Source organism: Nuphar pumila, chromosome 12, assembly GCF_984573655.1.
Source record: "Nuphar pumila chromosome 12, dmNupPumi1.hap1.1, whole genome shotgun sequence".
NCBI classification, from domain to species: domain Eukaryota; kingdom Viridiplantae; phylum Streptophyta; class Magnoliopsida; order Nymphaeales; family Nymphaeaceae; genus Nuphar; species Nuphar pumila.
In genome coordinates, this window is record NC_143260.1 from 45,499,433 (window position 1) to 45,515,751 (window position 16,319).

At 35.2% G+C, this 16,319-nt stretch overlaps 1 protein-coding gene across 3 annotated transcripts in view; it reads right to left on the minus strand.

Annotated features, from left to right (window-relative positions):
- Positions 1-8,570: 8,570 nt before the first annotated feature.
- LOC149820863 (uncharacterized) overlaps positions 8,571-16,319 on the minus strand; it is a 43,326-nt gene continuing 35,577 nt past the window's right edge. For 2 of the 3 annotated variants that reach the window (XM_089982925.1, XM_089982924.1), the window contains one exon: positions 8,571-9,233. In XM_089982925.1, coding sequence (XP_089839051.1) covers positions 9,057-9,233 — 177 coding nt within the window. In that variant the 3' untranslated portion in view covers positions 8,571-9,056. Of the gene's footprint in view, positions 9,234-10,206; positions 10,484-16,319 lie in introns of those variants that run through there. The other variant, XM_089982926.1, reaches the window with a different exon arrangement.

A 16,319-nucleotide genomic window follows, 5' to 3' on the forward strand; every position in this document is an offset into this window, starting at 1 on the left:
GGGGGGGCAAAACAATATTTTGTACATGTTCTTGAGTACATACCTGTCATGTGTTCACATGGACAGATCTGGACAAAACTGTCTGGTCCTACACTAGGACAGATCTAGACAAATCTGTTGACATCCAACTACGTGCAGATCTGGTCCAGATCTGCGGACAATTGTATTGTTATCAAATTTAGAGTAAGGCTGCCATTAATCTTGAAAACAAAATACATGTTCGTATATATGTGCATGCCTTATGAGGTGTCACCGAACTTACATGTTTATAAACATGTTCTTGCGACAGTAATACAGATTTATATATAACTGTTATGCTTTATAAAGTGTCACCAAATTTCAGGTTTATATGTGATTGTTATGCTTTATAAAGTATCACCAAATTTCAGGTTTGTATGCGACTATTGTGCTTTATAAAGTGTCACCAAGTTTCATGTTTATATGTGACAGTTATGCTTCATTAGGGGTAATCGAATTGCATGTTATATATGACTGTTTGCATTTATAAAGTGATACTGAAATGCATGACTGTTCATGTTTATTAAGTGTCATTGAAATGCATTTTTTATATGGTTGTTCATGCCTATAAAGTGTCACCGAAAAGCATCTTATATATGATTGATTATGCTTATAAAGTGTTACCGAAAAGCATGTTATATATGATTGGTTATGCTTACGAAGTGTTACCTAAATGCATGTTTATACATGATTGTTCATGCTTATAATTTGTCAGCAAAATATAGGTTTATGTGACTGTCTATTCATGTTTATATATGACTGCAATATTGTTCATTTGACTGCTCATTTTCAGTGCATATTCATATGATTGTTCATAGGACTGCAGTACTATTCATTTGACTGCTCATTTTGCTGTTCAAATGACTATAGTGCATATTCATTTGACTGTTCCTGTCACTGAAAATACATGTATGTAATATGACTACTTAGGCCTTATAAAGTATTGTCACATATATATTCGATTGGTGCGGAGAAATACATGTTTTAGTGTTGTACAAAGGCATCACATACATCACTATTATGTGCAGAAAATAACTGAGACTGGATATGGGCACTGGCTGGGGCCGTGATTGATTTGTCTAAGCCCAGTTGACTACCAATAGAGTCTTAGCGTTGTTCCGTGCGGGGCAGCATAGCTTCGAGCTCGATAGTTACGTTTTGTATCCCGAGCATACCCGAATTGGCAAAAATATTTGTTGTTTACATATACTCATGAAATCTAATATTATGTTGGCATAAATATGCATATTATGAACACATGGATTCTAAAGTTATATTGTTGTTACATTAACATGATCATGTGCATGTTTACACATTATGCATGAGATGAATCATGAGACAAAATATATGTTGTAAGCTGTTCACATGCATATTTAAATTGTTTTACCTATATATTTGTATTATGTGTAAATGAATATGCATTTGTGGACATGTTTGGATAAATGTGTGATTACATGTTCACTGAGGATTTTGCATAAGATACATCAATGGTCATATATGAATCAGTGTAGGCTATGTGGGCCAGGAGCATGTGTTGCTTCAAGGTTTGTTTTATGCATTGCAAAATTCATTCTGAAATTATTGGCTTTCTGAATTAATTGCACTATTAAATATTGTAACTGGCTAAGGTTCTGTGTTGTGTTTTGCATATTGATTTGCAAAATAATTCTTTTGGTAAAGAATTTGATTATTGTTAAAAAGATAAAAGAGATAAACAGTGTAATTAATGTTTTTTTTTAATGTCCCTTCCACAGTGTGAGAATCCTGGATGACGGTTTTGGAGAAACCCTGAGGATACTAAAACTCTGTGTGCGATTGTTCCCATGAACTCGCTATGGTGGTTCGCCTCCCAACCATGATTTTAGGGAGTTTTTAGTCACTTTGCTTGGTGATCATGCATAATTTTTATGCATAAATTCATACAATTTCATGTATGGTCATGTGCGATAATCGTTTAAAAATGCTTGTTTGCGAAGGTTTTCATAGATTTTCATCAAATGACAATTTGAGCCCTCTTTGAGCCTTTTTGTGAAATTAATTAAGTTTTTAGAAAATACTTTCAGAAAATAGAGTTGTTGAAAATATTTGAAAAAATATACGGACTCTTTTTTGAAAAAGTATTCTTAAAACCTAATTAATTATTATAAATAGCCTTGTTAAAGAAGAAAGGGGAGTCTCCCACTTTGAGATTCACGCCCCTCCTCTTCTCTCTCCCTCCTCTCTCTCTCTCTCAGCTGGCTTCTTCTTCTCCTCTCTTCCACTTCTTTTTCTCTTCTTCTTTCTTTCTCTGCCCTTTTTCCTCATCGGCATCTTCTTCTTCTTTCGTCATGGGGTGCAACGAGCATAGATCATGGAAGGCTGCTCTCTTCTCAACCCTTTCGTCAGGATTGACCGCGAGGTATGTTCCTTTTCCCCTTTCTCTTTATTTGAATTGCACGTAATCTAGGTTTATTCTGTTTTATAGCATATATAAAAATCCACATTATCATTGCATACAACGTAGTTCATTTTAGGCATTTTCCACAACATAAGGTTTATTTTAGCAGGATATAGTTAGTTTTTTATTTTGGTAACGTACTTTGCTCTTGGGTTTTATTTTAGTTCACATTGCAAATTTGTGTATTTATTCATTGCACGTAGTGTAATACAGCATATAGGTATCTTGTCAATCTTTGTTTTCTTTTAGATTTCTGCAATTTTTAGAGAGGATAGCATGATCACCAAACGGATCTGCATGATAACCATACCAGACTTGTCACTATTGGCAGATCTGGTTGGATCTCTTGCAGCAGACGTTGTTCTGGCATGATCGAGCAGGATCAGACCCCGTAATAGCAGATCGGAGAGGTGCACCGGTGCTGACATGCACACGCTGTAATCACTGAGTGCAAGTGGGTCTGCACATCTCGGTTCACACACTGGATCATGAGAACCGACTTGCGCAAAATATTTTCTTTTGGTATTAGCGTGACTGCCATAACAAATTGTTTAATTTAGTTTTGCGTGTTTTTTATTAGTCAATCTTATTTAAAATTGGTTAGATGATGTGTATGTTGTTAGTTCTTCAATTAGTCATTTCAAACTCTTAATCGTCTAAGTAGCTAGCTTAGAGTATAGATTACGTTTTCTGTCTTTGCTATAATCCAACATTAGTTAGGTAGGATTGCTAAATGAATAATTAGATTGTTCAGATTAGAATTCGTTGTTAATAATTTTTTGTTAGTCGTTATATTAGAATTAACGTCTTATTTTGTTTGGAATTAAGTTAGCAAGTTTTGCAGCTTGGTTAGATTAGAGCATTAAAAATAGGTAGTTCAGATTCACGACTTTCCTTGTTTTAAGGTTTGTTCGCTTGTTTTTATTTTCAGCAGTTAGATTAAAATTTCCTGTTAGTTCGTTAATAGTCCTGGTTATCTAGTTTAATTTAGTTTAGTTTAGTCTGTCGTTAATTAGATTTTATTAGATTGCTAAAATTCTGTAACTTTATATTTAATGTTCTCTTGAGTAGTATTCGTTTCAAGTTAATTAGTTAATGTAGTTACGTCTTGCTTGTTTAATTCTTTTTGCTTAGTTAAGTTCACGTATTCTTGTTCAAGTAGTTTGCTGAAAAACAAGAAAAAAAAAGTTTAATTGAATAGTTAGATTAAATTTAGCATATTCCAAATTTTTTATTCATTAGCTTGAACTCACGATTTTCTTAAAATAGAATTATTAGTAGTTCTTTATTATTATTTAGTTCTTGTTAGTTAGTTTTGCTATTTCATCTTCTAGCACATTAGTTGTTAAGTTAGTTCATCTTTAGTTACATGTAGTTAATTTATTTTATGTTAGTTTAATTCATGATTTTGTGATTTTTAGTTGAAACTAACATTAGATTTCTATGAGTTTTTGTGTTTTCTTTTGTATTTTGACTTTTGATTCTTGCAGGGAAGTGCTCAGATGTACGGCGAGCCCTCAAAAATACATCCGAAGAGCCTTCTGAGGTCCCGAAAAGGTCCCATAAAAAAGCCCTTTAGGCTCCTCAAGGAGCCCTTAAGGAAATAGAAATAGAAAATAGATTGGTGAAGAAAAAGAGGAGAAATCATAACCACTGAAGGGACAAGTAGCTCAGAGTATTGAAGAGTGTTTTCTCCTTTAATTTAGATTAAGATTTATTTTATTTTAATTCAATTAATTTGAGTTTGTAATAAGGCACTTTATTTTTATTTGTTTAAGCCCTCTGCATGGGGTTGTACTCTCATTTAGTTAATTAATTCATCTATTTTTCAAGGCAATAAAGAGTAGTTTAGCTTTTCTGTAGAATACAAAGTATTTTTTTTGTTCCCTGAGATCGATCCGGACTCCACCACTCGTGCGAGCTAGTTTTTATTTATTTGGTGTCAGACTTTCACATTGTTTTTACATAAAATATTATTTTAAAAATCATTTTCATAAAACTTACACCACCTAAGGGTGGTGTTGTAGACATAACTATTGTTATTGGTATACCAAAAAAGCGTCATCAGTGGATGTTGATTTTCTTGGTGTCCCGACATTAGATGTTGATTTCTAATATTTCGATGGATGGTGTTGATTTTTTATATCGGTCGATGAACAAATGTGAAACCTAATAATAAAACACAAATTGTATATTAAGATACAATTGGTAACTTATCTTGAACTTCGAGAATTTGTGTGCCCGTTTTGAGTATATGTGGGTTTTAATGAAAAGTGAAACTAGACTTGTGTGCATTTAATAGGGACACACATACAAAAGAAAACTCAGATAATAATTTAATAAGTTACTCATGCATATTTACTATTTTTCATTAGTTCATACAATGTTACTTGTTTATTCACTGGTAGCTATTGTCAATGCATAATATTTAATCTTGAATGCCTGAATAACTAGTGAGTTATGAGATTGTTGTAATTATATTTCTTCAAAATCTTGCGTGAATTTGATTTATGCTTTTCTTGCCTATTTAGATTTTTAGATAAATTTGTACATAGGATCTTTAATTCTGACCCTGTGTCATTTATGTTTTTCACAGGATCTGAAGCTCAGTGATGAGAATGACTGCCATAGGGAATCTATGAGACTGCATGACTACTTTTAACATTTTCTTTGGGATAATGTAACTCCATAATTATAGACATTTATTTGATTATGTTCTTAAAACTGTAATTATTGATTAATAAAGTTAATTATTTGATTGTTGGTTTAATGTAAGATCCCTTGTAGTTTGGAATGTATTAAGTCTGTGAGGCCCCGGATCTTTGGGTTTTGGTTTCTATAATTATTTAATGTTTTTTTTTACTTTTCAACAGGAATGAATTGGGGTCGTTACACCGTCACCCGTAGGACTGGTGAAAGGTGTCTGGCCAAGCCAAAGCTACCTATGTTTAAAAACAATGCCTATGTTATGGGAAGAAATGCTTATGCATAAAATCAGCTTCTACAATGGTAAGTGCATGCATTTTTTATTGTTCATGCATTTTTAATTATTCATGTTTAAGTAGATGATTGATTGAATGTAACTTTACAGATATATGCTTGAATGAGGTATTAGAAATCCATGTTTATTTTGTATTGTATTTAATCTTGTCGAATGCATGAAATAACAGAGTAATACCTGCTTATTTATTCTAGTTTATATATTCTGAATAGCTTTATACTACTGAGACATGTTTGTTTGACCCTATTGGTTTTATATTTCAGGTAACGAATGAATTCACAAGCGATGGCGGAAGGTTGCGATGGGGACCGAGCCAAGCTTTTTCCATTCCTTCGACTGTTTTGGATTGCGAGTATTTATAAATGCTTAAGACTCTGATTTAAATTTTAAAATGGATTGTTATTACTAGATTTCAAATGTAATGGATATTTATTTGATTTATGAATGTTTAATTTTTTGAATTAAATACATGTATGAAACTAAATGTGATCGAGAAGTAATGCACCAAGTTTTTGTCCCGTTTGAATTTTCTGCTGTAATTTTATAAAAGTATTTCAAAAAAAATCATAATTTTTGGGATACAAAATTTGGGGTGTTACAATCCAGATTTGTTAAAAGATCGAATATGGGTTTAGATCAGTATCCAGATCTGGTCTTCAGATCATGTCTAGATCTAGTTCAAAATTCATAGGGTTTAATTTCATAAAATGAATTTATTTAACATTTAAAAATTATAATTATTACATTCCTACACTCTAAAAAAAAAATTGACCTCAAAATTATCTATACACAATCAAATAGATGGAGATGTTTTTTTCGTATTTATATTTCAAGTTCCCAGATACATTATTTGATTTCATGATGGTGCCATCGAACCTTGACTAGCAAAACTGTCTTATTTCTCAGAATTTTCTCCCTGTGATCTATTATTTGCACTGTGGTTGCTCTTTCATTGTCAAGTCCTCGTGCACCTCTAAGTCCTTATGTTGGATGACATGAGAGTGGTCTCTGATATATTTTTTGAGCAACGATATATGAAATACATTATGTACCTATGCATACTGTAGTGATAGAGCTACACGGTATACCGCTGCTCCTATCATTTCAAGTATCTTAAAAGGACCAATGTATATAGAGTTACATTTGCCCTTCTTACCAAACCTAAAAGCACTTTGGGATGGTGATATTTTTATAAATACATGGCCTCCAACATTGAATTCTAGTTTGCGGCATCTTTGATCTGCATAGCTCTTTTGTCTACTTTGAGATTTTGGTGGTTTCAGTTTCACCAAAATTTTATAAATAAATTTATGCCAGATCGTGAGTTTTCGCACAAAAACAAAACCTATGATTCTGGATTTAAGTGGTTGTTGGACATAACCGACAAATGGTACAATTTTATTGCAGAAAGGCCTAAATTCATAGTTAGAGAAGGTAAAAAGGTCCTAATGATATCATATATTTGTGATTTTGGATATCAAGATAATATAAAAAATTGTAAGGTTTTTAGGGAATTGTGTCAAATTACCCATACAATATGGTGATTTTCCGAAAAACATGTGCGATGAATGAATTGTAAGCCCCGTCATGATGCTTTATGGACAGTATCGGGTCCACCTACCCACTTCCCTCATGTTGCTGTCACTTGTGAGCCCCATGTGCAGCCAATAAACCTTAATAGTTCATGCCATACCATGTTCTATATAAATTGCAAGTAATCATGAGAAAATAATCCCAAAAGGGAGAAAAAGTAATGGCTTCAAATCATCTATACCAGCAAAAATGGACAAGCTTAGTATGTACAAAACCCGAATCCTCCGTAGCATTGAAAGTGATAGTAATATGGGTTTAAAATATAAAACCTAAAAAAAAAAAAATATAAAAATGGGTTATCATATTCCCAAATAACTTTAAAAGTAACAGAGATATACCTCAAAAATAACTTTTGACCCAACAATGGCTTCCTTTGACTTCTTCTAAAGCTTCTTGTAGCTATACCATTCAATCTTCACCTCAATAGTGCGAAGGAACTATGGTTATCTTTAGAAGTACCCATCTTCTCTCAACCACACCTATTAACAAGGGCTTCCATCATTTGTAGCTAGATTATAGAGAAAGGATGGTTATAGGTTGCTTCTAAGTTATCTCTCCCTTAGGTTTATTCAATTCACGTTCACCGAATCAATAAATGTTTAACTTTTACCGTTTACTAAAACCATAAGTGATGTGAGATATCCATATTACGATTGCACACTTAAATACGAGATAATATTAATAAGTCCTTTCCTATAAAAATATTTTAAAAAACATCCTCCCAAAGTTTGATATCCTATATAAGCCTTCTAAGAATAAAAATTTATTGTCAAACTCATAACCTATGTAATTAACTATTGAGGATCCAAAATACTAACCAGATCTTATGAAACTTTTCCATAAATATTTGATACAAAAAAATTTAAAAACTAATTTTAATAAAACACTTAAATTTTTTTTATCAAATTACTAAGCATGGACTTTTTGTTTAATCTCAATTGTACTTTTCTTCAATGTTGAATATTCTCCAAAAATGGTTTTGGATTCCTTGTTGGATACTCATCATTTATCAAGTATTTCACTAATTATCTAATATATACATTTTAATAAATTTATTACAACTTATTTAAGTATAATTAAAATAATTAGATCATATACTTAGTAATAAATGAGCTTCTCAAGTCAAAGGATATTATGAACATTTTTTGTATATGAGAAAATTACCTAATGACAATAAATAATTTTTAAGATAACTTCTCAAGACCAACCAAGTCACATTTAAGCACCCATGTGTTGATGTGAAGTCCCCACTTCGATGACTTGAAAAATAGTCATTTCATATCTAATATAAATATCATACACTATGACCTCTCTCTAAATGAGTGGACCATCATCATCCATAGCTATGACTATTTCAAGTACAAGAGACTCGAAAACTAGTTCTCCCATGGGTCAAACATCTAGTTATCCTACAATGCAACCTGTGGACCCTCCTGACATCCCATATCATATTGGTCATCTCATGGCCAAAATATATTAATACCCTCAAACAAAATGATCTGAAAGTATAATAATATTAAATACATTAAAAAATATTTTTTATTGGATTTTCAAGGCATAACAGCTAACAAAATGTTAACACCAGGTCCTGATTTCAAGTTCTACATAAGTTGCAATTAACCATAGTAACGGCTTCAAATCATCCACACCAGCAGAAAGAAATGACACAGCTGCTTTTGCTTATTCTAAATCAGTAATTCTCTTTACAAAAATGAACAAATTAAGTATGCAGAGAAGACAAATCCTACATGGTGTTTATTTACTTCCAATCTCCACATAAACAAGACACTCAGGACGATTCCAATCCCTCATATCTGAGGCTGCATGGGGAATGCTGATATGACACGGGACTTGCACCAAGAAGGTGATTCAAATGGTGGATCTCAGATCACCCTCAACCAAAGGGAGTGAGAGAGAGAGAGAGTCTAAGGAACTCTCAATCGGGATCAGATCTAAAAATCCAAGGATCTACTTGGGTTCTGATATCTGAGGGACCCAAACGTAGCCTCACTGATATGGGTAAGACATCCATGGGTGTCCCAGTGCCTGCCTTGCACCTGGCCTCCTTTGCGGATTTATATGAAGTAAGTTCTGTATGAACTCAATAAAATTACCATCTGCACCAGCAAGGAGGTCTGCCAAAGATGACTCCTCTGGGTATATGAGTTCCATCTTGTTAGTCTCCTGAAATCATCCAATAACGGATTAGTTTTAATCAGGCTAAAGATTTTGCAGGTCAATATATCACAGTTGCACTGATAATGTAATAAAGAAAACAGGCGTGTACAAGAAACATGAAGATTTAGGAGGAAAATTGCAGGAACGGCTCAAGATAGAAGACCACAGTGCACACGGCAGACCATTATAAGCATCCGCACAACACAATTATTCTGTGAATATGCTGAGGGCGATAAACATTGGAAGATTGACTAATCTCAGCCACATGATAATGGTTCTGATAGTGGTTTTGGCACTTGATATGATTCAACATCCAATGGAGTTTATCACAGGAGAGAATTCTTATATTCCTCTCAAGCCGCATTGTTAACCAATTCTCTCTTTTAGCTAAGTAAGCATTATCTTGAACCAATTCACACTTCATATGGCTAAATTTACATCCTTAGATATACTGCTAAAATAGAGAAGCTATCCAAGTTCTTGTCCACTTTTAATTAGCATTCTTCTTCCTGAGATCTAATGTGCCACCAGACTTGGTAAAAAAGTAGGCAAGGAGAATGCCAAAGTGAAGGCACATGATGATCATGCCCAAGATGGTCTCATCAAATCTTTGCACACACAAACATCATCCAGCTGTGAAAGATGTTCTGATATCTTTAACATAGTCGATATGAAGATTAGGCAGCCCAAGGCATTTCAATTCCATATGTATTCTCTATACCTGACCTGCTCATCTAGCAGCCAAGCCCATGCAATACTGGCCTTATTTGAGCAATTACTCGGCAACACAGCAATTCTGTTAAGATCCAACAAGAAAGCAAGCTCAACAATCTGTTGCAGGTTCAGCCTTCAGAATGATCCCACTCTAAATGAAACATATGCAACCAAAGAAGAGGAAAGCTGAAGAAAAATAATTGACTTTCCAGATCCAAACTTGCAAATCATCATTTGCCTGTGGTGGAGACATGGACATAGGCATGCTTACATGTATTACATCTTAAATGCCACTTTGAAGTAATCAATACAGTAACCTTCAAGTTCAGGACAAGTATGAATAGACTACATATAGTTTAGAGAGACCGATGGAATCAGTTCAACTCCATCAAGGAATTATATTGGACTTCTTCCATTTGTTGGAATGAGCCCCTACCTTTTGCAGGTGGCTTCTTCTAGATCTTGCAAGCTACGCAGTAATCAAAATTTACCAGGACGAATTCAGTTTCAGGATGGACAAGGAGGTCTGATATTCTTTCAATCTGGAAAGACAGCCACAAAACAATGCCAAAGCTTGAAAAAAATTACAGCCTAGAGTTAGGGTAGATGTGGACATCAAAGGTTTTGCAAAGGATTATTTTGAATATATTTTTTATAAGGACATTCACTGCCAAATGCCTTCCAACAGAAATCCATCTACCAAACAAAGAAATGTGGGATAGCATGATAAAAAAAAAAAAAAGATTCATGTCAAAAAGGCCCCACGATCTACGTTCCTTCACCATGTTTGGCATGTCATCTATGTAGTCAAAAGTGCTAGTAGGTCCCTAGTCAGTAGACCCTTAAAAGGACTAATCAGGGACTGGTTGGTACTAAAAGTTACAAAAATGCAAAATTAACAAACAAATTGTTAAAAAATTAATAAAAGAGATGCATCCAACCTAAAATTAATCAACAATAAGCAGATAGACAAAATATAGCATGTCGTCTGTAAAACCTGAATTACTATATAAAATGAATGACTCAAACAAATATATATCACAAAAATCAGTTTATCACACACACACACACACACACACACACATATATATATATATATATATATATATATATATCTCACAGCCACAGAAAAAGAAGAAGAAGAAGAAGGGACGAGAGGAGAGAGAGGAGCAGATTGAAGGCACGGAAGAGAGAAGAAGACGAAGAAAGGGCGCAAGGAGAGGGCACATAAGAGATAAGAAGGGGTGAGAGGAGAGAGAGAGGAGAAGGCAGGGAAAAGAAGTAGAAGGGGTGAGAGGAGAGAGAAGAGAGGAGAGGGCAGGGAAGAGAAGGTGGAGACAGAGAGAGGGCCTTTTATGCCCCTTCCCTTTTCTTAAAAAGTTATAAAGTAAAAATGAAAAAAGAAAAACTTCCTCACTGCAAGCTAGTTGCCGACTAGGCATCTTAGTCAGCAAAACAGGTACCTTTCTAGTTCAGAGCACTTAAAAGCCCTGGATTAGGTAGTGAACCTACGACTAGGGTGACTGTGCACTTAGTTCCTATGTCATAGAAGAAAGTTCTTTCCATAGTTACCAGAAACTTCTAGAAATCACGGAAGCTCACTTCCTAGGAAGCTAGCTAAGGAAGTGCAGAACCACACATTTCTTTCATGCTTCTGAAACTTTATGGAAAGCTTACTTCCACCAATATGAAATCGAAACTATTGAAAATGCATGTTTCGTGTTGAAAGATTTTTTATAATTTGTTTTTTATTGTAAACACTACATATGATTGGCACTTTTTTATGTACTTTCTATACGCTTCAATGATGGCATCTTATTTGCTTAGTCTGACTCATGCAAGTAGTCAAACAACAAACATCTCACGCTTCCTAAAAGCATCATGCTTCATGAATTAAGGCATTTTCCAACACTTGCTTCTTGTTCCATACTTCACGCATCCCTTTCTTTCAGCCCACTTCTTACTCTAGTAACTATGGTTCCCTCACCAAAAGTAACATGTTATAGGGCTTGAAGTCACTGGGAGCAGCTTTGAATTTCTTCGAAACTGTAGACCCCTTGAAGTGGATGGATCTTTCACCCATCTAATACACAAGTGTGACAAACCATCTATGGATCACTTTCTTTAAAAAGATTATTTTCAAAATAATGGCATTACATTGAGTAACAGATGAAATGCAGTAGACCAGCTCCGAAAAAACTGACCATGTGGATCCAGCTTCCAATAGCATAGAACATATTAATGGGAGATGAAGTGGTCTGCTAGTTCATTCATTACAGGAGCACCACACAATGTGTTTGAGTTTCAAGGTTGCAATCTTCCCATCACTGGTTATGATGATGCTAAAACATATCCAACACCTTAGCATCAGATTAACTTTTAAGGAGCAATAGTGTTAGTCACAGAAATGTCCAAAAGGGTGAGTACAGAAAGTGGAGAATATAATATTATGTCAAATGCCATTTACAATTTTCTTATCATATTGCCTCTGAGGGGCATGTTTACTTTTTATTCTAATTTATTAGATTGGGATTGGCTGTTCATTCTCTCTTCATTATCACATGCAATATTACATAGAAAGCTCTGTTATCCATATATTTCCTACTAAGCTAATGAAAATGGTTTCCACTCTTCTCTCAAACTTCTTTACCTTCATACGCTAGCAGAGATAGGCTTTGTCAGTGAATTGTTGCTTGTCTATTTTGTTTGTACCTAACATAATCATTGTTTTGATTTTTTTAAAATGTAGAGAATTCATTGGAGTTGTAGATGAGATCTACAACCTCTATGCAAGAATGGTAGGTATTCATATTATTTCATGTCATCATCGAGGATGAACTTTTATAGAATATAATTTTTGTTTGGCTCTCTTTGTTCACATGTACAAAAGTTGTACTTGGGTAGGACTTGTATCTTGATCTTGGAGCGCTTATCAACTCCTATAATTCCGTCTTGGTCCTTGTTAGCAATCCTCATTTGCGGATTTTTCTGACTCTTAAGATTATTAGGAAATCTCGGTCAGTTTACGCTAGTTGATCCGTGCTCAAGAGATTCATGCTTGAGTTATAAGCGTGGTTGTCAATCCAGTCACCTTGATTCCACAAAATTATGGTCTCAGTTGGAAACAACAAAGCTTGGATGCATGACCTACTTGTTCATGCTCCCAAGGGGTAAACAAAGGCTGAGAGTTACGATGTTGAGTATTGGCAGGCCAAAGCCCGATGCCTAGTGCTCAGGATGCCAAGGGGTTGAAGGGCAAGCCTTGTTAGTGGTGATTGGTGGACTGATGCCTTAGCCTACTACTTGAATAGCCAAAAGAAAAAAGAGAGAGAAGAATATGTGTGAGGATGAGATGGCTTCGGGAGGGCAAGGGTGCAATGTAAGTTATGTGTGTGCATGTGAGTAAGTGGGTGAGTCAGTTGTGGGCTAGGGTAAGGGTGAGGAAAAGAGGGAAAAGGCTAGGTGCTAAGGAGAGGGTATAGTATGCTGGTCAGCTTTGTTGGATATATATATATATATAGAGAGAGAGAGAGAGAGAGAGAGACGTAGTTATGGGTGTAGTAGGGACAATTATTAGAGTTGATGGGAGTGTGAGGTTAGAGTGAGGGGTTGATATGAGAGAGCAGGGCACGAGGTAGGGGCAAGAAAAATACAGACAAGGAAGAGGGAGAGGTGGTACGATGGATAAGATTAGGGAGTGAGAGTGGCTGGTGAGTAGGTGAAGGTGTGTAAGAGAGAGGCATCAGTGATAGTGAGGGTAGAGTGAGTGACATATGGGCAGTGGGGATAGAGAGAGGTAGGAAGTGAGACGAGGCAGAGAGAGTGGGTGAGATGGGTGTGAGGTAAATGGGACGTTGAGACTTATGTAAAATAGGTGTATTACTAGACTTGTGCTACCCCCCTCTACTTAAACATTCTTTTGTAAATTATCTTATTGTTAGGGGTAATTTAGTCCTATTTTTTTGTTTTTTTACTTGTAACATTGTGAGAATCAAACCCTTAAAGAGGGGCGCTCGTTCTTTCTTATGAAATGAGAAAAATGAGTTTCGTCTCCTTTGTGTCTCTTGAGAAACCCTAACCTAATATGTGTTATGAGTTTGTTCATGGTATCAAAGCTTGGAATCACATTGAAGAGAAGCATCTGGTCGTTGGAGAAGAGAGATTAGAAGGAGAATCCAGACTCATGTCGTACCTATGCGGAAGTCATCTCTTGAGGAACGACTGACCCAATTTGGTCAAGTTTGATCAGTTTGAGTGTGGAACTTACTAGGGTTTGATTTTAGAAGTTCAATAAATCAAATCCCATTGGATTTGGAGCTGTATTGAAATTTTGGTGGATTTTTCAAGAATTTCTGAGTTTCTTGAAAATCGCAGTCCAATTTTGAGAAAACCCTTCAATCTGATATGGTTTTTGGTTATTAAGGGTTTGGGTTGCTTCTATTCAGGTCATTTTTTAGTTGGGAATGCTTGAATATCAGTTTTCGGTTTTATACTGAGTTTTGTTGAAATCTTAGGGTGTTCACATCTAGCAGTAACCTGTTTTTGCCCTTTTTAACCATATTTTGGATATCAGGTAGGTTGATTTTGTGATGTATCTCTGCTGTTTCATTTTGGGAGTTTGAGCAGATCTATTTGGGTGGATAAGTTGTGGTTTTCTTGATAGTTTGCCTGCAGAAGTGCTATATTTTTTCATGTATTCAGATTTGAGCATCTTGGGTTGAGTGTTTTGAATAGAACATTGGGATATTGTGCTTGTTTTCCTTTGTTGGCTGACATTTTCTTGTTGCTACATATCTGTAGTTCTGGTCTTGCATCTATTTCAAACTTCTGCAGCCTTTTTAAATCGTGTAGTTAGGGGTTGTGTGAGACATAGAGAAGGAAGGGATTCAGATTGTCCCACTGAAGCTGGATGGGACAAATTATGCGTATTAGGCTGATTTTATGATAGTTGCAATAGTAGGGAAAGGGCTTGGAGGGTACTTGGATGGCTCAAATGTAAAACCCAAGCCCCACTTATGCGGGTTTTGACAAAGCAATAGAGGAATGGGTTGTGAATAACGCAAGGGTCAATGCTTGGATACTAGGTTCAATAGATCAAAGAATAGCTATGAATCTCTCCAAGTTTCAGGAGTCAAAAGAAGCTTGGGCGTATTTCAGACAAGTCTACAAGCAATAGAATTGAACAAGGTAATATCAGCTCACTCAAGAATTGAGTATGCACCAAGAAAATAAGTTAATTAAAGAATTTTACTCGGATACGCAAAGAATTTGGGATGCCCTTGCACTCATGGAGGGCTAAACAAAATGTGAAAAATATAAAGTGTGAGATGTATATTTCATGTCAAACTTGTCTGGGGCTTCTTGACCAGCATAGGGAAACCGATAGGGTTATTGAGTTTCTTATGGTGCTCAAACCAGAGTTTGATAAAGTGAGTGTAGATCTGCATCGTTCACACTTACCCTCTATCACTAGGGTCATACTATAGTTGATTGCATAAGAGACCAAAATGAGATCGCTTGGAACCTATTTATCTGATGACAATGTCATGACAGTTTCTCGACAACCGAGTGGCAGATTTGGCAGTAGAGGCGGTGAAAGAGCTGGGAGTGGTGTAGAGTTAGAGAATCATATAGTATATAGGCAACTAGTTGAAAGTTTCATATACTTGACCATATCCAGGTTAGATATTTCTATGCAGTTCATGTAGTCAGCCAATTTATGAGTGCTCCCAAGATAATTCACTTAGCCATTGCAGTTAGGATCATCAGATATGTGAGACACTATATACTATGATATGTTCTTCTCATCATCATCCGACATAGTGTTAAGAGCCTTTTTGTGATGTTGATTTTGGAGACTCTACTTGGGATTGACTCTCGACTACTAGCTTGTATTTATCTTGAAATCTCACTAATTTCATAGAAAAGCAAGAAACAACAGAGGGTTGCTTTATCCACAGCAGAAGCATAATACAGAGCTATGGCTCAAGTCACTGCTGAGATTATTTGGATATGATGGTTATTAAATGAGTTGGGAATCTCCAGTGTACACAAGACTCAGTTATATTGTGACAATACGAGCGTTATTCATATTGCAAAAAATCCATATTTTCATGAATGAACCAAATATAGTGAAATAGCTTGTCATTTTACAATTAGTGCTTAAGAACATGGAGTTATTACTTTAGAATATGTGAGATCAAAGAATCAGATTGCAAATGTATTTACTAAGAGTCAAGCTCCTTCACATTTCAACTCTTTCCTTTCTAAACTCGGAATGATCCCTTTACATCATTCCAAGTTTGAAAGGGAGTGTTGAGACTTATGTAAAATAGGTCTATTACTAGACTTGGGATAACCCCCTCTACTTAAACATTC